The sequence below is a fragment of the Diabrotica virgifera genome, chromosome 2, assembly GCF_917563875.1.
Source record: "Diabrotica virgifera virgifera chromosome 2, PGI_DIABVI_V3a".
In the NCBI taxonomy this organism is placed as follows: Eukaryota; Metazoa; Arthropoda; class Insecta; order Coleoptera; family Chrysomelidae; genus Diabrotica; species Diabrotica virgifera.
The window spans coordinates 51,525,334-51,550,881 of NC_065444.1; the positions used below are offsets into that span (position 1 = coordinate 51,525,334).

Consider the following 25,548-nt stretch of genomic DNA (forward strand, 5'->3'; position numbering starts at 1 on the left):
ATCATGACCGAAGAGACAATAAACCTTATTAATATTTTGAAAAAAAGATATTAAGGAGGATATTGGAACCCATTTGCGATAATGAAGGTTCAACCACGAGTTATTCCAATAATACAAAGGACCTCTCTAGCAAATTATGCAAAAATACAAAGATAGCGCCGGGCAGGTCACCTTATAAGAGTGGATGACAGAACACCTAGAAGAACGCTTAGCGAAACTATGATGGGACGTCGGCCAGTATGAAAACCAAGGAAGAGGAGGATAGACGAAGTGAGAACCGATGCTAAAGAGATATTGAGGGTCGATAACTGGAGGAGAGCAGCGAGGGACAGAGACATTTGGAAGCAGATGCTGGGGGAGGCCAGGACTCGACTTGGGCTGTAGCGCCATAGTAGGGAGAAAACACAAGAAGACAGAAAAATAAAATGAGAAAGAAACAGAGAGAAAACGAGTGCAATGCAAAAGATAAGTACAGTTACACAAAAGTAAAGAGCTTTTTAAACCCACTTAATGATCGATCTGTATTTTAAACAAGAACATGAAAGGTAAAACGAGAAAATAAGAGCGTTACAAAAAATGGGGAAAAGACAAAGTTAGAAAGACATAAATGTAGGGTGTCAAAGAAGAGACATATTTTAAAAATCGAATTAGCGATTGATCTGTTTTAAAAGTTTAATGACTGTAAAACGTTTCGTTTTATTTATTCAACTGTTCTACCCGCATCTGTTCAATTAAAAAATGCTGTTGCTTTATATATCGTTGGAACTTTACAATAAAACAAGCGACTTGTAATTTTATACAAACGTACAGTTATTTCTCGTTCGGAAACAACGAAAACCGAATTAACTTCTAGATGCATATCTACAAAAGGTTTTGCAAATGAGGAAAATTTAATATATCAATGCAAAATCTTTCTGGAATGTATTGTATGCATAGTTAAACCTCACGTAGCTGCAGCAGGTTTCCTATTTGATTAACAAAATGACAGCAGCCCATAAATCTGCATTAATAAAGCCGTACACTCTCGAACATTGGATTTGCTGCTTGTGGGAGCAATAAATTTCTTTATTTTACATTTTACACGATATACAAACAGGCATTTGTTACAAATTAATCATTTCCTTATCATCTTATGTTCATTTACGTTATGAATTATGGGTCTGGAGGTCTACTGCACGAAAGAGAATGTCTTGGCTTTTATTAAAACGTTTTATGCGTTGCTTGTCGAGAGGGCTCGTGTGATTTACCGTGATTTATGACTCTGATCGAGCCTTCGACTGCGTTCAAGAGCTTGACGTTTATTTAATGAGTGTACACTACGTAAATGGATTTTTTTATTTTTAATTATTTACTACTAAAGGATGGACTAAGAGTTACAGATATTTTTCAGTAGAAAAGAAAGTCCTTGCAAACGTTTTTGTTTATGATGAATTTTGCTTGTCTTTCTTGATGCCAACGATTTGCGATAGTTGTTCATCTAGTGCAGGATTGCGGAATTCTTTTAGAACGAAATGTTCTTGGAAGGGAAATCATACAGCGAAATCAAAGAGCGCTTGTATGCTGTATACCAGGGGTGGGCAAACTTTTTTTTAGAAAGGGCCACAAAATGTTTTTGTTCTATTACCGAGGGCCGATATTTTTTGTTACCTACCTTAACATGTTCGAATTTTTAACTCTACTAATTTTGTTTAAAGGGAAGGGGGAGGATATAGTTTAAAATCAACATTTCAAGCACATTTTTGTGAATTTTATTTGAAACTATGGTAGAATTATTTTATTTTTAAATTAAATAAACATATTCGGTACAATTCAAAGAATATTCAAAAAAATTTCAAGACCAAATCACACCATAGAAAACGTTTCGTTTATTATGCTGTGACCAAATATTGAAAAATGAGTTAACAGTGGCAAATTTTTACAGACACCTCTAAAAAGGGATTTTGCAGTAGACACCAACAAAAAATTCAAAAATATTTTTATTAGCTTATGAGTTTATCGAGGTAACGTTGTCAAGTTTTTTTTTAGTTTGAATGATTTTTGAGTTTTTGATATCACTCAGAAGTCAAAATAAGAAATTTTTTGTAAAAAAGGGGTGCAAAACAAACTTACTTATCATTGTTAAAGAAAAAATACCTCGACAGCATTACCTCACTAAAAAAATCTATAAAATATTTCAGGTGGATCTATCAAGTAGCTTTTGAGTTGCAATGTCCACCGCCTTTGAAAAAAGCAGTTTTGAGAAAAACGCGTTTAAAGTTTTGACAATTTTATTTTCAATTTCTTTTTTGTCTGTCAAATCGTAAAGTGATGAACACCTAAATATGTTTTTGAATCGTTTTGTATGTTTTATTTTTATGACGATTTCCGAAGTGGAAATCAAAACGTCAAATAAATTTAATTTCAAACTTAAATTGTGGTTTATTTTCTGGTTGAATGTACCAAATCAATTTGAACTGAAAAATGATTTCTTAGAAGTGGCAATGAAAAATATATCTTCAAAATCTTTAAAACAATTTTCAAATTCCGTCAGCAAATTACTAAGTTTTTCTTCATAAAGTTTAAACTTATTTTATGGTACATTATTTAATGATTTTAATGAGGGAAATAATTGAATTGAATTTTTTGTATGATCAATGAATAGTTTGAGTTTCATTTTAAAACTTTTATTTTGCGTTCAAAACTTATAAATTTAGCAAATTTGTCGCAGTTTTTCATTTCTAAAAATAAAGCAATTCCCTCCCTTAATTCACAGCATATTTTAAGAACCTTTTCTAAACTTAACCATCGAATATGATTATGATATATGACATCAGTATGTTCTGTTTCTATTACTCTTCCAAAAATGCTATGAATGTACGATGATTTATTCCTCTTGAACGAATAAAACCAAAAATATTAGTTATAATAATTGAAATGACGATGTCTACTTGCAAAACATTTTTGCACAATACCTGCTGATGGATTATGCAGTGACAAAATAACGTAAACTTTAAGTTTACAATATTTGAATTTGCTCCTTTTTTTGGTGCTCCATCAGGTGCTCCACTTACTAGGTGGTTACGAGTTAGTTTAAAAATTTCCAAACAGTTTCTAACTACTTCAAGAATATCGTTTCCATTTGTTGAAGTTTTACGGATTTCATTGAGAGAGCCGATAAAACTGTGCCGGAAACCCAAATAATTGCCCGCGTTATTTTGAAAATTTGCGCAAAAATCACCCGCTGCAAAAGTGTTAATAGCTGTATTATCTATATTTAATTATTAATATAAGCAATAATTAAAAAAATCTTTAAATGAGAATAATTCACTTTTTTTCGCTGGCCGCAAAAAAATGTCTAAAGGGCCGCTTGCGGCCCACGGGTTGCACTTTGCCCACCCCTGCTGTATGCGATAACTCTTCTTCTTCGATGCCGACCGTCGAAAATTGGTTTAACGAGTTTCAACGTGGTAGGACATCGATTTTTTTGATAAGTCTGAGGATAACGTGTGAAGAATCCACGATCCCAAATAAGCAAACTACCGAATGAAGGTGCGCAAGATAGCTGACACTGAGAGACTGCGTAGATCATATCCTGCATGAAATTTTGGGTTTGAGAAAGCTGTCGGCGCAATGGGTGTCGGGTGTCGCGTTTGCTCACTATAGACAACAAGTGCAACCGTGAGACTACTTCAGAGCAGTGTTTGACACTATTTAAGTGTGACCCAAAGGAGTTTCTACGTTGTTTCATAACAGTTGACGAAACATGGATCCACTGGTACATTCCAGAGTCCAAGAAACAGTCGAAACAGTGGACGTCAAACCGCGAATGTTCTCCGAAGAAGGCGAAAACTGTTCTATCGACCGAAAAGGTGATGGCCACCTTTTTCTGGAATTCACAAGGTATGATCTACATCGATTTCCTGGAAAAAGGTCGAGTAGACGTCGAAAAGCAGCCGCATTTGACGACGAAAAAGATACTCTTCCACCATGACAAGGCACTGTCATGGAGGAAGGTGGAGGCTCATACCTACACCGTTGCCATGGCCAAATTGGTCGAACTGCAGTCCCATCCACCGTATCCTCCAGATTTGACCCTGTACCTCTTATCTTAAAAAAGTCACTCGTCGCGCAGAAATCTAAATCGAATGAGGAGTTCATCGCCACCACGGAAGCCTACTATGCAGACATCTAGAAAACTTATTTTTCAGACGGGTTAGGGAAGTTGAATTATCACTGGGTCAAGCGTATCAAGCTAAAAGGAGATAATGTTCAGAAATAGACAACTTCTCACTAGAAATGGTCACAAGCTCGAGCTTAGCTCGGATCGGGTCGAGGCTCCGAGCTTCAAGCTCAAGCCAGTATGTTTCTTGCGAGCCGAGCTTCGAGCCGAATCAAATTTTTTTCGAGCCGAGCGGAGCTGAATTCGAAACGAGCCGAGCTTTCCAAGGAGATTGTCAATATTTTAGCTATTACTTTGTCTATTTCATTTGTTTCTGCTGCGACTGATACTTTTGTTTGAGAACAAGTAACTTAGACTACAAATATGTATATTTTCAATATACAGTGTATCCGTAAAATATCTAATAAATTCCAACCGAGCCGACACGAGCCACGAGCTCAACCTGCAACTCGAAGTTCAAGCCGAGCTTTTCGAGCCAGACATTTCGAGCAGAGCTCAAGCTTGTCAAATGCTCGGCTCGAGTCCATCCCTACTTCTCACAAAATTGTTGTTCTTCTTTTGTAGGCTAAGTAGCCTACTTATTGGACCGCCCTAGTATGTATGTGTGTTACACGAATTTAAATATCATATTAATACATATATATTCATAAACTCGTTTGATCTTAAGATTGTCCTGATTCTAATTTAATGTTGAATGTTGCGATCCCTTGTTTTTTGTGGCTTAATAATTTGTTTTCAAGATATTAAAAAAGACCCACCCAATTCACATAATCACACTCGTTAGCAATAATTTAAAAATACCACAGTAAATCCTCCAAGTCTCATTCAATGGAGGAAAGGGGTAATGCCACCCTCAATTTCAGCCAGCTGTTACATTCTTCCTAGTAACAAACGGCATGGTGGATGTATACTACAACGCAGCGAAGAAGTTAGAAAAGTAGCTTCATGAATCTTTTATACGTTGAAAACTTTTGGTTTGGGAGAGTGAATCAATACTATATATAACTCACGGCGCTGCTTTCAAACTTCGGAATGGAGGCTAAAATTCATATATTTATGGACAGTTTAAATTTGAGAAGAATTTAAGTTATGTAGGTGTAATAATTTTTCTACAAAATTATTAAGTAATTTTACTTTTTTGATTATATTTAAAAACTTTGAGAGAAAACCTTAGTACAGAGATTCACAATACTCACATTGACTGTTCAGTTCACGGAACATAGGACAATGTAATCCTTATGGGAGTTTTTAGCGTAAAGATGCCAATTTTGTCCCAAAGAATTTGTAATCGAACATTATACAGGATATATTAAATCTGTTATAGAAAACCACAATTTGTTATAACAATGTAAATATTTGAGAGCAATTGTAAATGACAAAAATAAAGCAGGCAACACAACATATTGGAAATACCATAGGCTAATGAAGTACACGAACTTATTCAGAAATACAAAACTGAGATGCAATCACACCCGTAAATACATAGGCAGCTGAGACAAAGTGCCTCACATATGAACATGAAAAAAAAATAAGAATATCCGAAAGAAAAATCCTCAGAAGAATTATGGGCTCAATAAGAATGGGAAACGGAGAAATGAGAAGAAGAATGAACCATAAAATAAAAAAATATGAAAACAATGTTTTTCAGAAACGCCTTTCTTTACTTACGAGTGACTAAAATTAAAAATATAAAAAAAAACAACTAAAAAGCAAAAAATAAACAAAAATCACACTCGAAGGATTATTCGAAAAAAACTGTTAGACAGATTAAATATACAAAAATCTCACTTATTGACTATTCGTGTATTGTTCCCGCGAATGCATATGTCTGCAAATTTTTATTCATTTGCATTGAAGAAAAGGCAGTCAAATTAACGTCTAAAGATTTGACCCAAACGATTGAACTAAAGAAAAGCGTTTAATAAGAGACATAATGAAATGAAGGGAGAAGATATAGTTAGATTTATTAAATCGCAAAGACTGAAATGGCTGGGACACATACAGGAAGCTAGAAACTAAAAGATCAACGGAAAGTCCAGAGAGTGGGAGGACCAGGTCAGGAGAGATACCTATCAAAATCTTGAAAGTATGAAACAGGAGAGAACTATTCACAGATAGAAATAAGTAGAATAAATTACCAACGAATGTCAAGTCATACAACAAACTTTGACAATGCACAAGAGGAATGTGCATTCAGAAAGATCGGCAAATATTTCATCAGGAATGAAAAGCCTTGATATTGAAGAATAACAAAGGAACAACTGAATCAGCTCATATACAACCGATTATAATGTTCGATATGAATAAGAAGGCACATACACATACCTCGAATATTGTTTAGATATGAAGATATAAGGCAATGAAAAGAAGAACCTTGCAAGATTGAGGTTGGCAGGATAGAAAAAACTCAAGAGATCGGTTCAGAAAACTAATCGAATGAAAACTGTGGAAATCCTTAGCAATAACACTAGTAGAAATGTGCCTAATTCGTCTTAAATATAGCAAAGGGGATAGGCACAAAATTTCACCTCCTATGCTTTTTTAAACGCATTCATTTTTTTCGAATCCTGAGAAAACTAATAAGTATTTTTGAAAAATTTAAACGCAGAATGAAAGACTACGTTGTTACCGAGGGTGGGAAGTCCCTGAAAACTTCTATAATGTTTATTTTAATAAGCTACAGGGGTGAAAAAAAAGAGAAAATTTAGTGTGATTTTTAATTTCAAATATCTCAATCAAAAAAAACTTTTTATTTATTCTACGGGACTTTCGGCCCTCGGTAATAATGTAGTCTTTCATTCTGCGTTTAAATTTTTCAAAAATATTTATTAGTTTTTTCATGATTCGTGAAAAATGAACACCATGTTCGTGGTGATATTTTCCAAATCGAACATTCGCTATCTTTGTCATACAACGCACTCAGTCCAACATAATGTGATGAGAAGACAGTGACAGTGACAAACAATGCTACTAAATATTTGACACGGCTTCAGGAATGTTTCAGGAACTTTTGAGTTGTTTATTAAATAATATTGATAGTGTATTTAATAAATAATTGCATTAAGACGTGAAATTAATAAAAAGTTATTTATTGTTTATGGAATATCCAAGCAGATAATACACCAGGGTATATTCTGTGATCCAAGTATTTTGTTGTTAAAGATGTTCAAAATTTATCTAAGCGTTTCATAGTACCTAACGATATATTATTAAAAAAATCCCTTTATCACTTTTTCTTGATTATTAGTTTTTATTGTATAGCATATAAATTATTGTAATCCAAATTATACTGAATACATAATTAGTTAAAAGATAATCATATTAATTGACTGACTTAATAATTTAGCGATTATACAAGTGACGGTTATCCAAGAACATTCAAAAGTTCCATTGTCAACTAATGTTTACATCTCCATATCAGTGAGAATTTTACTACACGTAATTTGCCGTGTAAAAAAAGAAAAAGTAGGGATAGCCGTAAAATATTTGCGCCTACGCTCTTAAGTTTAAACAATGAAAATGCTATTTACATAACAGTAGGTATTTTTTTAAATATAAAATATAAAATTTATATTTGGTTTTTGTCAATATGTATATGATAGAGACTAGCTGCAGATTATGATTTTAATGTCTAGATTATATTTCATTTGAGACGGAAAATAAATCATTTATGTTTCTAGGGATTTTCATAAAAAGACGCAGATTTACGATCTCTCCGTTCAATAGTCGGGCAGAGCAAAAATATTTGATGAATGTTATCCCTCCAAGAGCACTAAATTCGCCAATCTGAGCAAGAGAAGGAGAACTGAAATGTAATAATTTAATGATTTCTTCCATCGTCTAGGTCACGTTCAGTACAAGTACTTGTAATAATAAATAAGCGATATGGTCCGAAGCGCGTGCAACTTTGTGTGGGTATAAACATGTCTGTCCGAGTCTAGAAGAGTTCATTAATGCAGTTGGTTTGGGTGAAACGCCATTATGCCTCACAGCGATTCTAAATGATGACTTTAAAATTACATTTGCATATTATTAAATGATCGAGTTCATCCGTGAAAACGTTACACTCGCGTATTCTTTCACTTTCAATTACACAAGACTACTTGTGTATTAGAAGCACGAAAACATTTTAGATCACATTGAAAATAACAAAGAAGAAATTATTTTGCTCGTCTCATTTAGACTTATTTTAAATATTTTATAAGAGATATAACGATAAAAAGATAAATCTTGTTAGCAAAACAACAATTAATTACAATATCTAAAAACTACATGAAATGTGAAATGTGGTCGTAAAAAGAACGCAGATGTGAAACTAAAAGATATTATAGTCCAGGGCGCATCTGTTTTGAGATGGACGTCGAGAGGTGACTCAAATTTTTTTGCAGAAATTGCTTGAAAATAACTCAAATAATAATATTTGAGTTATCCTCCCACTCAAAATGTTCTGGAACATTGTTTAAATATTCAAAATGTCAAAATATGAAGGAAAAGTTCGATTTTTTTATTGGTTTTTTGATTATAACTTTAAAACCATTCATTTCTGAGAAAAGTTATACTGACATAAAAGTTGCGTAATTAAATTTACTACAATATAGAATTTTAAAAATTCAAAAATAGTCACCCTTGTTACAAAATAGCAATAATTGCGAAAAAAAAACATACAAAAACAAGTATTCGCATTTTACGTTTTTCAACCATTTATGCTACACTTAGGACCTTCATATTTTACCCAGACAAATTTTATGATATAGTAAAACAACACTGTAAATTTCATTAAGATCGGTTTAATAGATTTTTGCATCCAGCTTTCACAAAAAAAATTTAATTTTTTTTAAATGTTGCAGGACTGAAAATAAAGCAGATAGCAAGTTGAATATTTTTTTGCTAATAGAAGTGTACTGTACATTTCATTCTCAATTTGCAAAATTAAAATCGATTAATTACCACGGCGTCAGGAAATTTTTTAAATAAACATTAATTTTTGGTGCTACGCGCAAGACAGCGGTGTTCGATTCACATAAGTTGATTTCTACCAAAATTTCTTGCAATCTTTATCTAATATATTATTTTCTTACTCTATATTTTGTTGTATTTTAATATTTTAATTCCACAAAAATCAAACTAATTTTACTATTGTTTATGAAATATTGTTTAAACAATTGCATATGTTTAAAAATAATAAACTTTTATTCTCTAAGTTAAAATATATGAACAAAGTATTTGCTAAAAAAGTCTTATTTCAAAGGATAGAGTATGTGTTTTTATTTTGCAATAAACAAATTTATTTATTTATATCGAAATGTAATAAAAATTAATATGTATCAATCATTATCAAAGGTCATTGGAATGCCCAATCAGAGCAAACTATCCGCTGTCCTGCGCGTAGCACCAATAATTAATGTTTATTTAAAAAAATTCCTGACGCCGTGGTAGTTAATCGATTTTAGTTTTGCTAATTGCAAATGAAGGGTACAGTACACTTCTATAAGCAAAAACAATTTCAACCTGCTATCTGCTTTATTTTCAGTCCTGCAACATTTTGAAAAACTGAATTTTTTTTGCGAAAACTAGATTGCAAGATTTATTTTGCAAAATCTATTAAACCGATCTTAATGAGATTTACAGTGTTGTTTTACTGTATCATAAAGTTTTTTTGGGTGAAATATGAAAGTCCTAAGTTTAGCATAAATGGTTGAAAAACGTAAAATGCGAATACTTGTTTTTGTATGGTTTTTCCGCAATTATTGTTATTTTGCAACAAGGGTGACTACTTTTTAAATTTTTAATTAATTCTATATTGTAGGAAATTTAATTATGCAACTTTTTTGTCAATACAACTTTTCTCGGAAATCAATACTTTTAAAGTTATAATCAAAAAACTAAGAAAAAAATCGAATTTTTCCTTCATTTTTTGACATTTTGAATGTTCCGGACCTTTTTGAGTTATTTTCAAGCAATTGCTGCAAAAAAATTTGAGTCACCTCTCAACGTCCAAATGTACTAATATTTTTACAGATGTGCCTTGGTCTATTAATACCTACAGGGAGACAGCACTAACCCAGTACTTTTTAATTTAGTAACGGACAAAATCATAGAAGAAATTGGAAAGGCAGCACATGGAGATGAAGAAGAAGAAACAAAAATTATATATCGAAGGCAGATAAGGAAGATAACTTATAAAAACTCAAAACGGTGGAAAAGATATGGACCAAATGTTTCATAGAAAAATAAACACTTTAGATGTAATAAATTTCTTTTTTTTTTTGTTTTTGCTCTTTCGATCTGGTAATATCGATTCATTGCTAGGATATCTTGTGAACTGCAATGTCAAATATCTAAGCCTGGATCCCGCGTACCAAAAAAAAGTTTATTAATAGCAAGCTGAATATTTGTTAATAGCTTAACGGTGTCTAGTCGGACAAACTTTGATGTATGGGAACACTGGAACAGGGGAAGTTTTAATTGTAGAACGTTACTTTAATTGTGGAACTTGTCACCTTGACAAGTTTATGATTGTGAAAACTAGCAGGTTGTTTTAAAGTTTATTCAATAGCAAACTTTATATAATATATGAAAAATGTTTGTCCGACAAATATGTTGGGAATTTTAATAAGTCCGACACGTAGGACATGTCAAATCACAGGAATTATGTTGGTGATAAATAGCAATCTGATTTTTGTATGCAAGTTTAATGAAAAGGTAACAAATCAATTGGAAGTTCTGCCCGACAAAATACGTCTGGGACGTTTTCGTAGTCTGACGTTCGAAACCTGTAACCTGTTTCACAATTAAAACTTCCCCTGTTCCAGTGTTCCCGTACATCAAAGTTTGTCCGACTAGACACCGTTAAGCTATTAACAAATTTTCAGCTTGCTATTAGTAAACTTTTTATTGGTACGCGGGATCCAGGCCTAATCTCTCTATCCCGCCTGAGACCTTTCTTGCATCTGCTTTCACCTGGCTTTCTTTCTTTCTTTCTTTCTAGAGCAATTTTCGGTAGTCTGTATTTCTCCATTTTTTTTCTCAGTTGACTATAACAATAACATCGCCTTTGTCTTCCTCATCTGCCAATATTGCGCTCGTATGTTTTCTTTGCTTACATGGTCTCTTCTAGTTTGGAACACTATGCGTCTTGATATCTTTATTTTTCACATCTGAGAGGGCAAAAGGATATGAGAGGAAGAAGAATAAGAGATTCATTTTGGCTACCCAAGCATAATTCGGGTTTAATTAATGTCTTCTCGGTATTCAAAAAAATATAAACACTTGATAGAGTGAGGGAGAAATCGAAGTGACAGGGCAAAAGATATCGAACGAGAGAGGAGGAGAGAGGGCTGGGCATAGAGCGACAGAGGCGGCAGAGCTCAGGAAAATGAGGGAGTGAGGGGGAGATTATTTTTAATAATTCGAAGATATTCATTAGTCCAATTACTTCTTCTTCTTAGGAGCAGCCTTTCTAGCTTTTGGTGAACTTGCTGCAGCCTTGGCTGTTTTCGGCTTGGGTGCCTTTGGTTTTTTCGTTGAACTTCCTTTATTTGATTTCTTCGCCTTGGTTGGTGTTTTTGCTTTAACTTCTGCGGAAGTCGGAACTACGGATGAGAACGCAGTTTTAGGTGCTGACTTCTTTTCAACTTTTTTCGCCTTGGCTGGCTTTTTCTCTGCCTTTGATGCGGCTTTTTTTAGCCTTAGTCACTTTCTTTACAGATTTTACCTTTTCACCGGTAGCAGAATGTTTGGTAGCGGCGGCAGTTTTTTTCGGTTTATCTGCTCCTCCAGCTTTCTTTTTTCTCCTGAACTAGGCTTGGCAGATTCAGAAGACGACGAGGAGGCCGACGCTAACTCTCCTGACGCTCCTTTTCCTTTTGTCTGCACCAACGATCCGGTAGCAACTGCAGCTTTTAAGTATTTCTTGATGAAAGGAGCAACTTTTTCCGCATCTACTTTGTAATTTGCAGCGATATATTTCTTGATAGCTTGAAGGGAAGAACCACCTCTTTCTTTGAGACCTTTGATAGCGTTGTTCACCATTTCAGATGTTGGCGGATGGGAAGGTTTTGCCCGTGGATTCTTTGCCTTCTTTTCCTTTTTGGATGGTGAGGATGTTTGTGGCGTTCCAGAAGCCGACGTAGCCGAAGCAGCTGATGATTGGTTTTCTGTATCTGCCATTGCGTTGGGAGATATAAAAAATCGTAAGTTAATATGCAGTATGTGTCGATTCACTGGCTGAAGAGCGAAATAGAGAGAGCAAGAGCGGAAGAGCGAATAAGAGACACACTGAAAGAGTCAGAGCAGAAGACAGAGAAAGAGCACGAGAGAAAGAAAGTGATAGTGAAAGAGGCGAGAATGAATGAAAGAGAGTGATAATGGAAGAGGCGAGGACGAAGGAACGAGAAAGTTAGAGCGAAAAGGGAGCGAGATCGGAGAGAGAGGAATTACTAGAGTTGCACAAGTTTGACTTGAATGTTTGAACTTGACTTGAGTTTGACTTAATTTCAAGTCAAACTCAAGTCAATCCTTCTGACAAATAATTCAAGTCAAGTCAAACTGGTCAATCGCACAGGTTTGAAAATTCAAACTGTTTGTCAAACTAGTTTGAAAGAGTTTGAAAAATAATTTATTTCGTAGATATATTTTTTTAACAATCCACGAGGAAAATAAAATTCCTGTAGATGGCTGTATACCATAAATCACAAAAAATACAGGATCCCTTGTAAAAGGTATATTTAAAAGACCCTAAGAAGGGTTACATCACAAAACAAAACGTTTTGGGATTAACAAGTAATCCATCATCAGTGTTAAGCCAATAACATGCATGCGTGAGCCACCAAAAAGTTATGGGTAAAAACCCTTTAAAAGGTATAAGATCTTATATTATACTACATATTATGTTTAAAATAGTTGGATATTGCAAATATTCCTGAATATTACCCAGGGCAACAGAGGACTCTAACCCACGTGGATGTGATATGAGAGGTATGAACCTCACATATTAAAAGGTATAGTGTCTAAACTATACCTTTTAAAGGGTTTTTACCCATAACTTTTTGGTGGCTCACGCATGCATGTTATTGGCTTAACACTGATGATGGATTACTTGGTAATCCGAAAACGTTTTGTTTTGTGATGTAACATGGATACACCATGGTTTAAAAAGTTTCCATATATTGATAAAAGACACTTAACGAACATAATAAGAATGAGAACAGGACATGGTATATTTGGAACTCATTTACATCGAATCAACATTAAAACACATCCATACTGTGAGTGTGGAGAGGAAGAAGATCTAGACCACATTTTTCTTCATTGTCCAATTAATAAAGTAATTATTATTAGGGTCTTTTAAATATACCTTTTACAAAGGTATATTTAAAAGGGTAGGTATTTACCTCTATTTTATTATTTTTTTATATATTTTTTTGTTGAGATAGACATGTCAGTTGCCAACTAAGATAAGAAATTTAATAATACATTGAGTGCCATATAAATCATCCTTTAGTTCCAATAATTTTAGTATTTGTTTCCCTCTACTCATTTTTAAAAATCATGTACAATAGAACACTGACACCTTCACAGTAAATTATTTTAAGCACGCACAACAAAATTAAATAAAAAAAATACTAAATGAACAGTTTTTGGTTAAAATGGGATCTAGCTACATATTTTTATAATTTTCTGCTTTTATAACCCATAACAATAAACACCGCACCGGCACCGTCTTCAACGACAGGACGAAAGTCATAAAAAAAGGTTTAGGAAAGTTAAAAAGCAAGAAAACAAAGAACCTCAAAAATCTGTTTTCGTACCAACCCCTTTTTAAGCATGTTAATTCCTTGAAATTTTATGGTCAAATTTGGATTATCTACATTTTTTCAATACTAACGCCCCAGAATCTAACAGAGAATCGTAACATGTGGTGTGTACTAAAGTCAAGCTGCGTAAAGTGAAAGCAGTAGGTACTAACAGTATAAGTTGACCTGCACCTACAAAGCAGACTTTTGAAATTAAAAGTTGTACTGTTGGAATAAAATCAATATTTATACATGAAAAACAGGCTATTGATTTATACTCTTAGTACAGAAATGATTAATAAACATTCAAAATTCAAAATATAGAAGAATCCCGAAAGGTCCATTTTATGACTTATACTATATTCTTAGTACATAGCACGTTAGACATAATATAAAGATTTTATATAGATTATTTGTATTTTTCAATTTAATTATAAATAAACACAACATTTTCACTTTAAAAAAATTTCATCATTTTTTGACGGAAACTTCAAAATTAATGTACATTAATAGGGACAAAACTGTTATTCTGGCCAAACGCTTAGTTTAGCATAAACAGACTAAAGTGGGCGCTTATATTAGTCTACAATTGCGAAACTGTTATGAATGGCAGTTATGGATATGGCAGTTATGAATGGCAGTTAAGAATGGCAGTTATGAATATAGTCTTGTTATGCAAAACTAAAATCCCTTAATATACAGAATGTCGCTTGGTTTATTTTTGTTTTTCTTAGTAACCGTTAACGTGACAATAACAGGGATTTTTCCAAGATAGTTTTAGCTATGTGTCACCAGAATCCGCTTTTATCTCGATTTTAAAGAAATGGCGCTTGATCGAGTTATGCATAACGTTGTCCTTTTAAATAATTAGTTCACTGTTTGTGATTTTATAACGCTGTTCTTTATTTTTATATAATAGAAGTATGTATGCACTTTTCAATTTTCATTGCTTTGAAATCACCTGCCACAACATCAAATAAATCAGTATATTTATTTTTCTTAATTAATACTGCTTCGACTATAGCTTGTTTCTCTTAATTTTTGCAGTGGAAATACTTTCAATATCAGACTCAATTTGTCTTCTTCTTTTTCTTCTTCTTCTTCTTCTTCTTTTTCTTCTTCTTCTTCTTTAATTTGTTCTGGTACTTATTCTGAACCGAAAAATATCCAAATTCAGATATTATCTTCCAAAGCCACACACTTCAAAACGAACGTAATAAACAAGCCAAATATGGACGTCTAAAAAATATGAACTACAAACTAATTTGCGGAGTAGCAGAATACAGATTCAGACCTATCCAAATAAGTCACAACAAAATCCGTACGCTCTCAATTAGAATTGGAAATAATTACGTTGCCAATATGATATTCAAACTTCAAACTGTTTGAAGAAGTTTGATTTCAAGTCAAACCTAAAGATATCGAAATCAAGTCAAGTCAAACTTTTTTACAAAAAAAGTTTGATTTTCAAGTCAAGTCAAGTTTGTTGAATAAAATCAAACTAGTTTGACTTGATGCATCTCTAGGAATTACAGAGGAAAAAGGTACAATATACACTATAGGCCGAAGGAAACGAAGTATCTAATTTAATGAAGTCGTTAGAAAAAATAAAAAAATGAAACTTATTGAATTGTATTAATTGTATAGGTTCTCTTGTTATCTACTTTGTTTATTGTTTCAGATCCTAATGACAGGACATATTCTCTTTTAAGAACTGATTTGGTGATTGGTTAATTTATTTATAAACCGCAAGTCTATATGGTTTCAAAATCTTACCGACAATGGAGAAGAAAGTTGCTTTACCTGTAACAAAAAAAAATCAGTTAATCAATGTTTAAGTAATTAAAGTATGACAAAGTTTATCATTTAAAAAATTGGTAACTACATTTTGTTTATTTTCACAGTATTAAACGAAAAGTGGCACCAAGTCGAGGTATATGACCTTAATAGTAAAGAGTTTATTAGGTATATATGACAATGTTTAAGAATACATAATGGATATATTTGAATAAAATATTCCTAGTAAAGAAATATTTACGACCATCTATGTACGACCACACCTAATGTTTACTTTGATTTTAGAATTAAGTCGTGTTAAAACTTTTGTTTTTAATTCGGTCTATATCTGTTTCCTATTCTGTTACAATTATTGTTACATCTTGCCAGCGATTAATTTTTTTCGCGAAGTGTTTATATATTCAATATTTCTCTACATTATGGAACTTAGAAGGTTGCTGCATATTCTCCCCTAGGTAAAAATGTCCTAGATCACTTATTTTGCTAACTTCAATGAAGCTTACAAGTTCCCTATCCCTTTTAATCATTTGTAACAAACCCACCCTCATTCGTTCTGCATTTTTTGTAAGATACTGAGCTTTTTCAACATCTCAACATTAAACAAAAGGTTTAACTGTCGTATACTACTGTGTCGCGTTGGTCCTAGATTTCCCCTAATTTTTCATTACCAATACATATTAGCATTTTTGGTCACTTCACTCATCTATTGAATTTCCATATCTGCAACATGTATTTGTTGTTCTATATAATAAGTGTCTGCATTATTAATTTATTAGTTTCTCCTACTACCCCTGTCTTACCATTTCTGTTATTACATTGTGCATATCACAATCTTACCATACTCACTGGGAAAAACTTACAAGTAAAAGATAAAATTTTATTTTTTCAAATGAGGCTTGATAAATCCAAAACTGCCAAACGTATCTGAATATATCTACCTTAAACACAAAATACAGTTGGTTCTACGATAGACTGAGTTGGACAGCTTTATGAACTGGGGTTCATAGTTGGGTCTGCGAAAATCCCCATAAATTTAAAACGAAGATTTTTTGAGCGTTATTTCTTGTTATATCAGTATTTATAGGTTTTGAAACAATGGTAATCACACGCAAATCTGCAAAGGAGTTTAAAATAACACAACGAGTTAAGAAAAGGGATAAGATGAAAATAACTTTCAGAAAAATAGAGAAACGAAGGCAATTCGAAGGTGGGATTGACGTCTTGGAGAAACCAGCGGTATGTGGAAAGACTCCAGAAGAGATAGGGAAAAAATAATAGCAAAAATATCGCTGGGCAATATTGAACTCAAACCGCCCAAATAGAAAGACACTATGTTAAGTTTAAATCATTACTTTTCTTTTAATAATATTCCCAAATAAGTAACAAAGTCGTTTGTTGTTCAAATTTTAATATTTTTAACAAATTTTTAACTATTTTTTCGTTGTTGCTTCCGTTAAGTATAACATAAGCTATCAAACAAGAAGTTATTTTTCTACAGGGTGATTGATTAGTGCGATAAAGCTCAATAGATCCGCTATAGTAATAGATAGCAATAAAAGTTAATAACAAAAATTGTAGCCAACATTGAGCTTCACATTACAAAATTAGTTAGAATTTTACATGTTCGATAACACAGTGGCAGACCAAACTTATGTTTTTTTTTAATGGAACATCCTATACATATTTTATGTTATATTCGAAATCCTTTTAACTTCTCCATCACAAAAATATAAAGGTTTGTTATGTTATACAGGGTATTTACAAAGTTATAACCAATTTTGTATGAAAATCGTAACAAGTTCAACTCCCTGTATAAATAAAAATAAGCACAACAGCAATGGTTTATTAATGCCATATTTTTTTATTTATTGTCAAAATTTTCAAGAATTATTGACATTGCTAATTTTCTTTGTATGCAGGGTAAGTCAAAACGCAAGTACATTATTTTCTCAGTAATGTTAAATGGAACACCCTGTATTTTATATCATTATTGAAAAGTAACATTACCGTACTTTAATTTTTATATAACATCCCCTATGTCCAAATTTATTAGTTTTCGAGATATTCTCATTTTTCAGAGCAAATTATTTGAGGTGTCTAAATTTATCTAAATTTTAAGTAAACCATGACTGAATTGACAATTGACGATTACTGATTATCAATCCGGTAATCAATGTAACAATGTAGCAAATAAAGAAATAAAAATAATTTATTAGTAATACATTTTACAAAAAAAAAAACAACCACTTCATGCAACATTTTTGAAACAATTAAAAACTAATTTTTATGTAAATGTAACAAATAAATAAAGAAAATTAGTAATAAATTTTACAAAAAAACACACAAACACAAAATACAAGATTTTGTGAAGACAATTAAACAGTACTTTTGTATGTAAATGTAACAATGTAACAAATAAAGAAGGACATATTATTTATCAGGAATACATTTTGCAAAAAAAACATGTTTGAAAAAATTAGAAGCTACTTATTTAAAATATTTTATATAAGCTACTTATAAAAAATAAAATATTTTTAATATTTAATAACATAAGGTGTTCAAAATTACCTCCTAACACATTTATGCACGCCTAAAAACGGGTACACGACAATTAGACCGAAATCATTAGACCGAAAGCAGTAGACCGAAATTATTAGACCGAAAAGCACTTTACCGAAAGCCGAAAGCTCACTAGACCGAACAGCATTAGACCGAAATGGTAAATAAATTTAAAAAGTGTGCAGTAAATTATGCTAAGATTTTTTATATCTGTCTTTTTATTTATTGTATTTTTTTGTAAAATTCAGGAAGGTACTGAGCTGCTCAGAGTTCGACCTTACACTGAGACTAAGGTTTACTAAATGCTACGTGTGGTCGGTGCTGCTATATGGCATAGAGGACTGGACACTCAAAACGAGGGATATAAACAGATTAGAAGCCTTCGAAATGTGGCTTTATCGCCGTATCCTAAAGATACCATGGACGGCGAAAGTCACAAATGTGGATGTCCGCTTTTCGAAAACATCAAGAAAAGAAAAACGGCGTATTTGGGTCACATCATGCGAAACGAAAAATACCAGTTCCTTCAACTTATAATCCAGGGTAAAATTGAAGGCAAGAGAGGAATAGGACGCAAGAAAATGTCCTGGCTCCGAAACATAAGCCAATGGACAGGGATTACCGACATACAATCACTGATACACATTGCAAGAAACAAAGAGTTAATGGAAAATGTGATCGCCAACATCCATTAGTGGATTTGCATTTGAAGAAGATTTTTTTGTATTATTTTATATATAGACTGTGTACATTGTTACTCTGTACATTCTGATATAAAATAATTTTCATCCGTTAAACAAATTAGTGAAGGTAAAAATAAATTAAGGGTAGAGTGACGTTAACACCATTTTTAACTGTTTATAATAATTATCCAAATAAGTTAGTCATTAGTCTTTCTCTTTTACTGCGACAAGTAAAAAGAACTGCTTTTCGGTCTTCTACTGTTCGGTCTAGTGAGGTTTCGGTAAAGTGCTTTTCGGTCTAATGAGTTCGGTCTACTGCTTTCGGTCTAATGATTTCGGTCTCTTTACAGTAAACCCTAAAAACGATCATTGAATGAGCTACTTACTCTACGAAGCATTTGTAAATTAATAAATACATCGAAATACACTTTGTATTCTATTTTTCATCTCATCCCTTGTTGTTGGAGGTATTTTATAAACTTCATTATTAACGTACCCCAAAAAAATCGGTCCAGTTTATTAAATTCTGGTGATTTGGGTGGCCTCGCAACTGGTCCATTGAAAAATGAAAATATCTCGAAAACTAATAAATTTAGACATAGGGAATGTTATCCAAAAATTAAAGTACTGTAATGGTACTTTTCAATAGTGATATCCAATACAGGGTGTTCCATTTAAAATTACTGAGAAAATAATGTACTTGCGTTTTGACTCACCCTGATATAAAGAAAATTGATATAAATGAATAATTCTTGAATATTTTGATAATACGTAAAAAATATGGCATCAATAAACCATTGCTGTTTTGCTTATTTTTATTTATACAGGGAGCTGAACTTGTTACGATTTTCATATAAAATTCGTTATACCTTTGTAAATACCTCGTACAACATAACAAACCTTTATATTTTTGTGATGGACAAGTTATCAGGATTTCGAATTTAAAATAAAGGATATGGTGTTCCATTTAAAAAAACATACGGTTGGTCTGCCACGGTGTTATCGAACATCCTGTAACATTCTAACTAATTTTGTAATGTGAAGCTCAAAAATGGCTAAAATATTTGTTATTAACTATATTTAACAATTAACTATTACTACAGCGGATCTATTGAGCTTTATCCCACTAATCAATCACTATAGTTCATTAACTATTTCATAAACCTTAATCCTAGCATGACAGTCTTTACCCAATCTAAAGATTCCAAACAAAACACGAAAAGGGTCATGCAGACCAAAGTTAAAAACTCGTCAGCCAGCACTTTTTATTTATAAAGTGCACACACGATCAAATTACTACTTAATTACTGCCTGATTTACATTCCTATGACTAAATTATATTTTCTAGAACCCTCCTCTTCGTCCCAGTTTGCTGCCGAGTGCACTCACGAGGTGTAATAATAGTTATTAAATAATTAAAGGCAGAATCAGTGTTCTGGGGTGAAGGACCCAAAATTGAAACTGGTTTTTGGTGTACACATCTCATTGGGTAACCTCGTACATTCAAAATTGTTCCTCTCGTGTTAATTTCGATGGTCAATTTCTAAATTCCTTGAACGGTTTTAATGGATTCCTCTGCGTAAACACGGTTCTTGGAGGAGAGCAGACGGGGATGACTAAATCAGGAAGTTTCATTCATCATTTGCAAGTATTTTCGATATACACTTAATTAAGAATAGTTGAAAATAATAACTTAAAAATAGGAAATAATGTAAATTAATAAAAATACTGCATTGTTTACAAAATATTGTCCGATAGTGAATACCAAAAAGAATACTCCTATCAGCGACATTTACACATTGATACAAACGAACAAAAATGAACCAAAAACATACAGTAATCTAATGAATGTAGATAAATTAACAAACTGCTTACAAACTAAATAGGCAGTGGCGGCTCGTGATTTTTACAATAGGGGAGGCTATACCTCCCCTATTGTAAAATATTTCATGTAAAATATTTAGACAAATTTGCACTACCAAAAAAAAAGAATGTGTGTGTACTTTGTACGCACGTAAGAAGTTATACTTCTATTATATGATTATATGATTATAAACGAAATTAATATACTTTTTATTTATATTTTATTTAAATATTAAATTAATTTATACTTACTACTTCTCAAACATTTTTATTAAAACAGTGCCAAAAATTAAAATAATAAAAAAATAAAACACACACAAACACACTAAAAATGCCAGAAATGATTTCTGAACATTAATTGTCGGAAAAATTTTTAACTAAATACGTATTTTCTGAAAATAAAATTATATAATAAATATACTTACAATCATAAAATGTATAAAAAAAAAAATAAAAAAATAAAAGTTTTTATTGGGATTCGAACCAACTTACCACGCGGCTGGTATTTGCGTTGTATTGGGATTCTCTCGCATTAAAACTGCGCCACAGAGACAGCTTGTCATTATGTGCGAAGATCATCTAACTAAACAGATTAACCTTTTTGACATTTTTAACTTATGTAAATTAAATTATTTTGATTTTGAATTGAAATGATTTAGAATTGAAAAAATACAACAAAACATAGAGTAAGAAGACAATATATTATGTAAATATAAATATAAATTATGTAAATAAAAGTATTACATACTACTTATGTATTTTGGTAGGTTCAAGGTAGGTATCGGAGCCCGTATAACGACTAATAAATTTCGCAATCACTTGCGTCGTGCAAAGTGGCTATGTTCAAATATCATAACAAAATTTGATCAACTATTTATAAAACACTTACCAGTGAAAGATTCTTTAGCTTTGAATAAGCGAGATCTGCGGCACTCATACTAGGCACAGTTTGATGAGCTTTCACATTGGCATGAAACAATCATCTCTTCTATTTAAATAAGTCCAACAATATAATATGAAAACTAGTTAAAAAGGCAGTATAACCATTAACTAACTTTTTGTTTGTTGTTTCTCTTCCTACAAATTTTAAAACGCAACAAGCATACATTATAACCAAACGCAGTCCCACAGCTGTGCCACAGCTGCCATATTGGATAATTTTTGTCATGTCATTTGAACATCCAATCAGAACAAAGTTATAATGCGCATGCGCCCGGTCGCTAGGTTTTCCCATATAAAATTTCACCGTCATTACGCCCGTAAAGAAGTATAACTTCAAAAACTGCCAAAAAAATCTAAGGCCCCATTTTTTTGACCAGTTTTTTTTACATTTTATAAGTAATATCATCATAATTCATAATTTCATAATATCATATAATTTTAAAAATAGTTAGTCAAATAATTGTAAAAGTGTATTACCAAAGTTTGTGTCGTTTATTTGTTAACAATTCTATCTCTGTAAGTAGATATGCATATCAAAATAAATACAGATTTGAACTTTTGCAGTCCATACAGATTGAAGGTTCACATTTTTGAAGGTATACTTCTTTAGGCGCGATTGAGAATAAAATTTCATAATACTGCGCGCATGCGCACACAGACAGTATGCCATTTAGTTGCTGAATCTTTCAAGTTATGTATAAATATATCAGTGCAAGAAAAGGTGTGAAAAGAATATATTAGTATTTTTAGTAAATGTATTATTTATTATAATTTTTGTGTCTTTGGATTTGTCTTCCTCGGGAATAAGATATTTTATAATAATAGTAAGTATATTTAAAGTATTTTTGTATTAAATTTGTCAGTATGTATGTGAAATCTTGTAACCTGTCAAAGCAAAAGTAATATAGCTCAGTGGTAGAGCGTGTGAGCGGAGATCAAGAGGTCCCGGGTTTAAATACCGGACGATTTATATATTTTTTTTATATTTTTGGTATCGTTTTAATAAAAAAATTTAAAAGTGGTAGGTAAAGAAAGTTAGTTTAATATTTAAATAAAATACAAATAACCTGTTAAGCATATTAATTTCGTTGAAATCATAATAATAGAAGTATAACTTCTTACGTGCGTACAAAGTACACACACATTCTTTTTTTGAGATACTCAACTGAATTTTTTTAATTCTAAAAGCGGCCTACTGCGAATCCAAGAACACGGTAAAATACCGATATTTTGCTTTGCATTACATATATCGGAAAAAGTTATTTGAACAAGTTGTTCAAAATATTATTCTAACCCCACATACCAAATTTCATCATTAGGCAATTAGCCAGACATTTTGATATTTTAAAACAAACAATTTTTTGCAATCAGAGGATTTCTTTTGCATTTCTAACTCTAAATTAACTCATTACAATTATTAACAATTATTTAAATAATTCACTGTTTTGGTTGCATTTTTTTATGTAATTATATCGTTTTATTTGTTTTTTTTTTACTACTCTAAGAGGTAAACCCGATTCAATCTCGCGGAGGTTTACATCTTCTTAGTTTTTTTTTATAAGTAGGTAGAAGTTGTTTATACTGTTGCAGCTACTTTCAAAAAAATTTTCGTGCGTTTTTATATTAAAAGAAAAATTTAATTTCATTTTTGTGTTTTCTTGAGGCGATATAAAATTTTCAGTAAAATGTAATGCAAAACAAAAAAAAAACATAAAACTTCTGAAATATATTTTTTTCCAACTTTCTAAAAGTTCCAGATATTCATATGTATTTAAATATGTGCCTTCTCTGCACTACCGATTTAATAAATTCTTCTCAGCATAACGCATAAACCATCTTGCCCGCCATATTTCATTCTAAGTAATCGCATCGGGTAATCTGCATTATAATTCATCTGTCATTTCTAACACAAGCTAGGTAGGTGTTTCAAAAGAAATACATACCAAAACAGTCCTTATACCTCTCGCGATCAAAGATGGTTACCTTTATCAGAATGGGATGGATCCCAACACCCTGCGTTTGAGCTATTGTGTGCGATAAATAACGTCGATGGACAACCCCCTGCGCAATATGTCAATTGGAGACACCCGGGGTTATGAACGAGCTGGGTGGTATACATGATACTTGATAACAATCTAGAAATTTAATGGATGTAGAGGTAATAAAAGCGCACTTTGCACCTAGTTTGTTTTATTTATTTGCAGATATTTTTTGGAAGTTTGGTTTAACCGCTTAATTTGTATGCAGTTTTCGTATGAAATTGGGGTTAATTGACCTTTTTATTGGCGAACTGGAAAAAGTTGTTGGGTTAGAAAATTACATATTTTTAAATTTTAACAGAATTACACTGAACATAAAATATCTTTAAAATCTGTTTTCCCATTGTAACTAGTCATTAAAATTAAGTTTGAACAGGTAAATGTTGATAATGTATCCAAAGTTTGTAGTTTTTCAAAAAGTAACAGACCATCTCTCTAATTAATGATTCTTTTGAGATAGGTAAATTTCCAGAGTGCCTAAAGACGGCCATCATTATTCCTCTTCATAAGGGTGGTGAAAAATCTAATGCCTGCAATTATAGACCTATTGAATTCTACTACCAGTACTCTCCAAAATTATTGAGAGACTCATAAAAGCCCGACTTATGTCCTTTTTCGTTGATAACAAGATTTTATCTCAAAATCAGTTCGGCTTTTTAAATGATAAATGTACCACCGATGCCATGTTTTCTGTACTACATGAGGTTTATCAAGCATTAAACAATAATCTGCACACTGCCACTGTTTTTTTGTGATTATGCCAAAGCTTTTGATTGTGTAAATCACGACATTTTGATAAAAGAACTAGATTTCTATGGAATTCGAGGTATTTCTTTGAACTGGTTTCAATCTTACTTGGATAATAGGAAACAACTGGTTAGAGCAAATGATACAGACTCTAGTCTCAAAAATGTTGTATGTGGGGTACCACAAGGTTCAGTATTGGGTCCTCTAATTTTCCTTATCTTTATTAATAACATCACTAGTTTAAAAATCGATGGAAAAGTTTTTCCTTTTGCTGACAATACCAGTATCACTTGGAGCAACTCAAATATCGCAACTCTTCATGCTACTATAACTTCTGATCTACTGACAATAAAATCCTGGTCCGATTCTTTACTCTCTTTTAACGTAGATAAAACAGTAGCATTACCCTATACAGGAACTCTTCAACCCTTACCTCTTCATAGCAGCCAGTCAGTATCGTTGATTCTGTAAAGTATCTTGGTATTTTTTTAGATAGGAACCCTATAATGGTCCCTTCATATCGATGTGTTAAGCAAGATGTGTTAACAATCCTCAGTTTGCTTTGCAATAAGATCTGTTTCGAAGGAAATGAATTTAGCCTCTTCCAAAATATCATACTTTTCATTGTTCGAGTCCCATCTTCGATAGGTCTGCCTTTTTGGGGTTTTCGTACAGCTGCCCAATCCGATGTTATTTTTAAATTACAAAAAAGAGCAATAAGATATCTGTTTGGCCTCAGAAGAACAACACATTGCAGAAGCTACTTCAAAGATCACAGGATTCTATGTAACATTACCTTCTTTATATATTTTAGAAACTGTTTGCTTAATTCGTAAACATGTACATGTCTTTCCAGCAAGACCTAGACATGACTATTCCACCAGAAATTCTACCTTTGACATATGTTTACCGATCCCGTCCAGTGAGTTAGTAAAGAAATATATATTATATTCTGCAAAAAAACT

The 25,548-nt window shown here is 32.3% G+C and overlaps 1 protein-coding gene across 1 annotated transcript; it reads right to left on the bottom strand.

The window, feature by feature from the left end:
• Positions 1-11,590: 11,590 nt before the first annotated feature.
• LOC114327666 (histone H1-like) lies at positions 11,591-12,378 on the bottom strand. Its single transcript, XM_050644758.1, has 2 exons — positions 11,882-12,378; positions 11,591-11,824 (listed from the first exon to the last, which is right to left on the bottom strand). The coding sequence occupies exons 1-2, from the start codon at positions 12,326-12,328 to the stop codon at positions 11,591-11,593; spliced, it is 681 nt and encodes a 226-aa protein (XP_050500715.1). The 5' UTR covers positions 12,329-12,378.
• Between the last annotated feature and the right edge of the window lie 13,170 nt (positions 12,379-25,548).

What these genes read in the sequence shown, in the direction of transcription:
- LOC114327666 (XM_050644758.1), bottom strand. Translation starts at nt 12,328, where the DNA reads ATGGCAGATACAGAAAACCAATCATCAGCTGCTTCGGCTACGTCGGCT. An exon ending in TACCAAACATTCTGCTACCG is followed by an intron (nt 11,825 to 11,881) that starts GTGAAAAGGTAA and finishes GCCGCATCAAAG; the next exon opens with GCAGAGAAAAAGCCAGCCAA.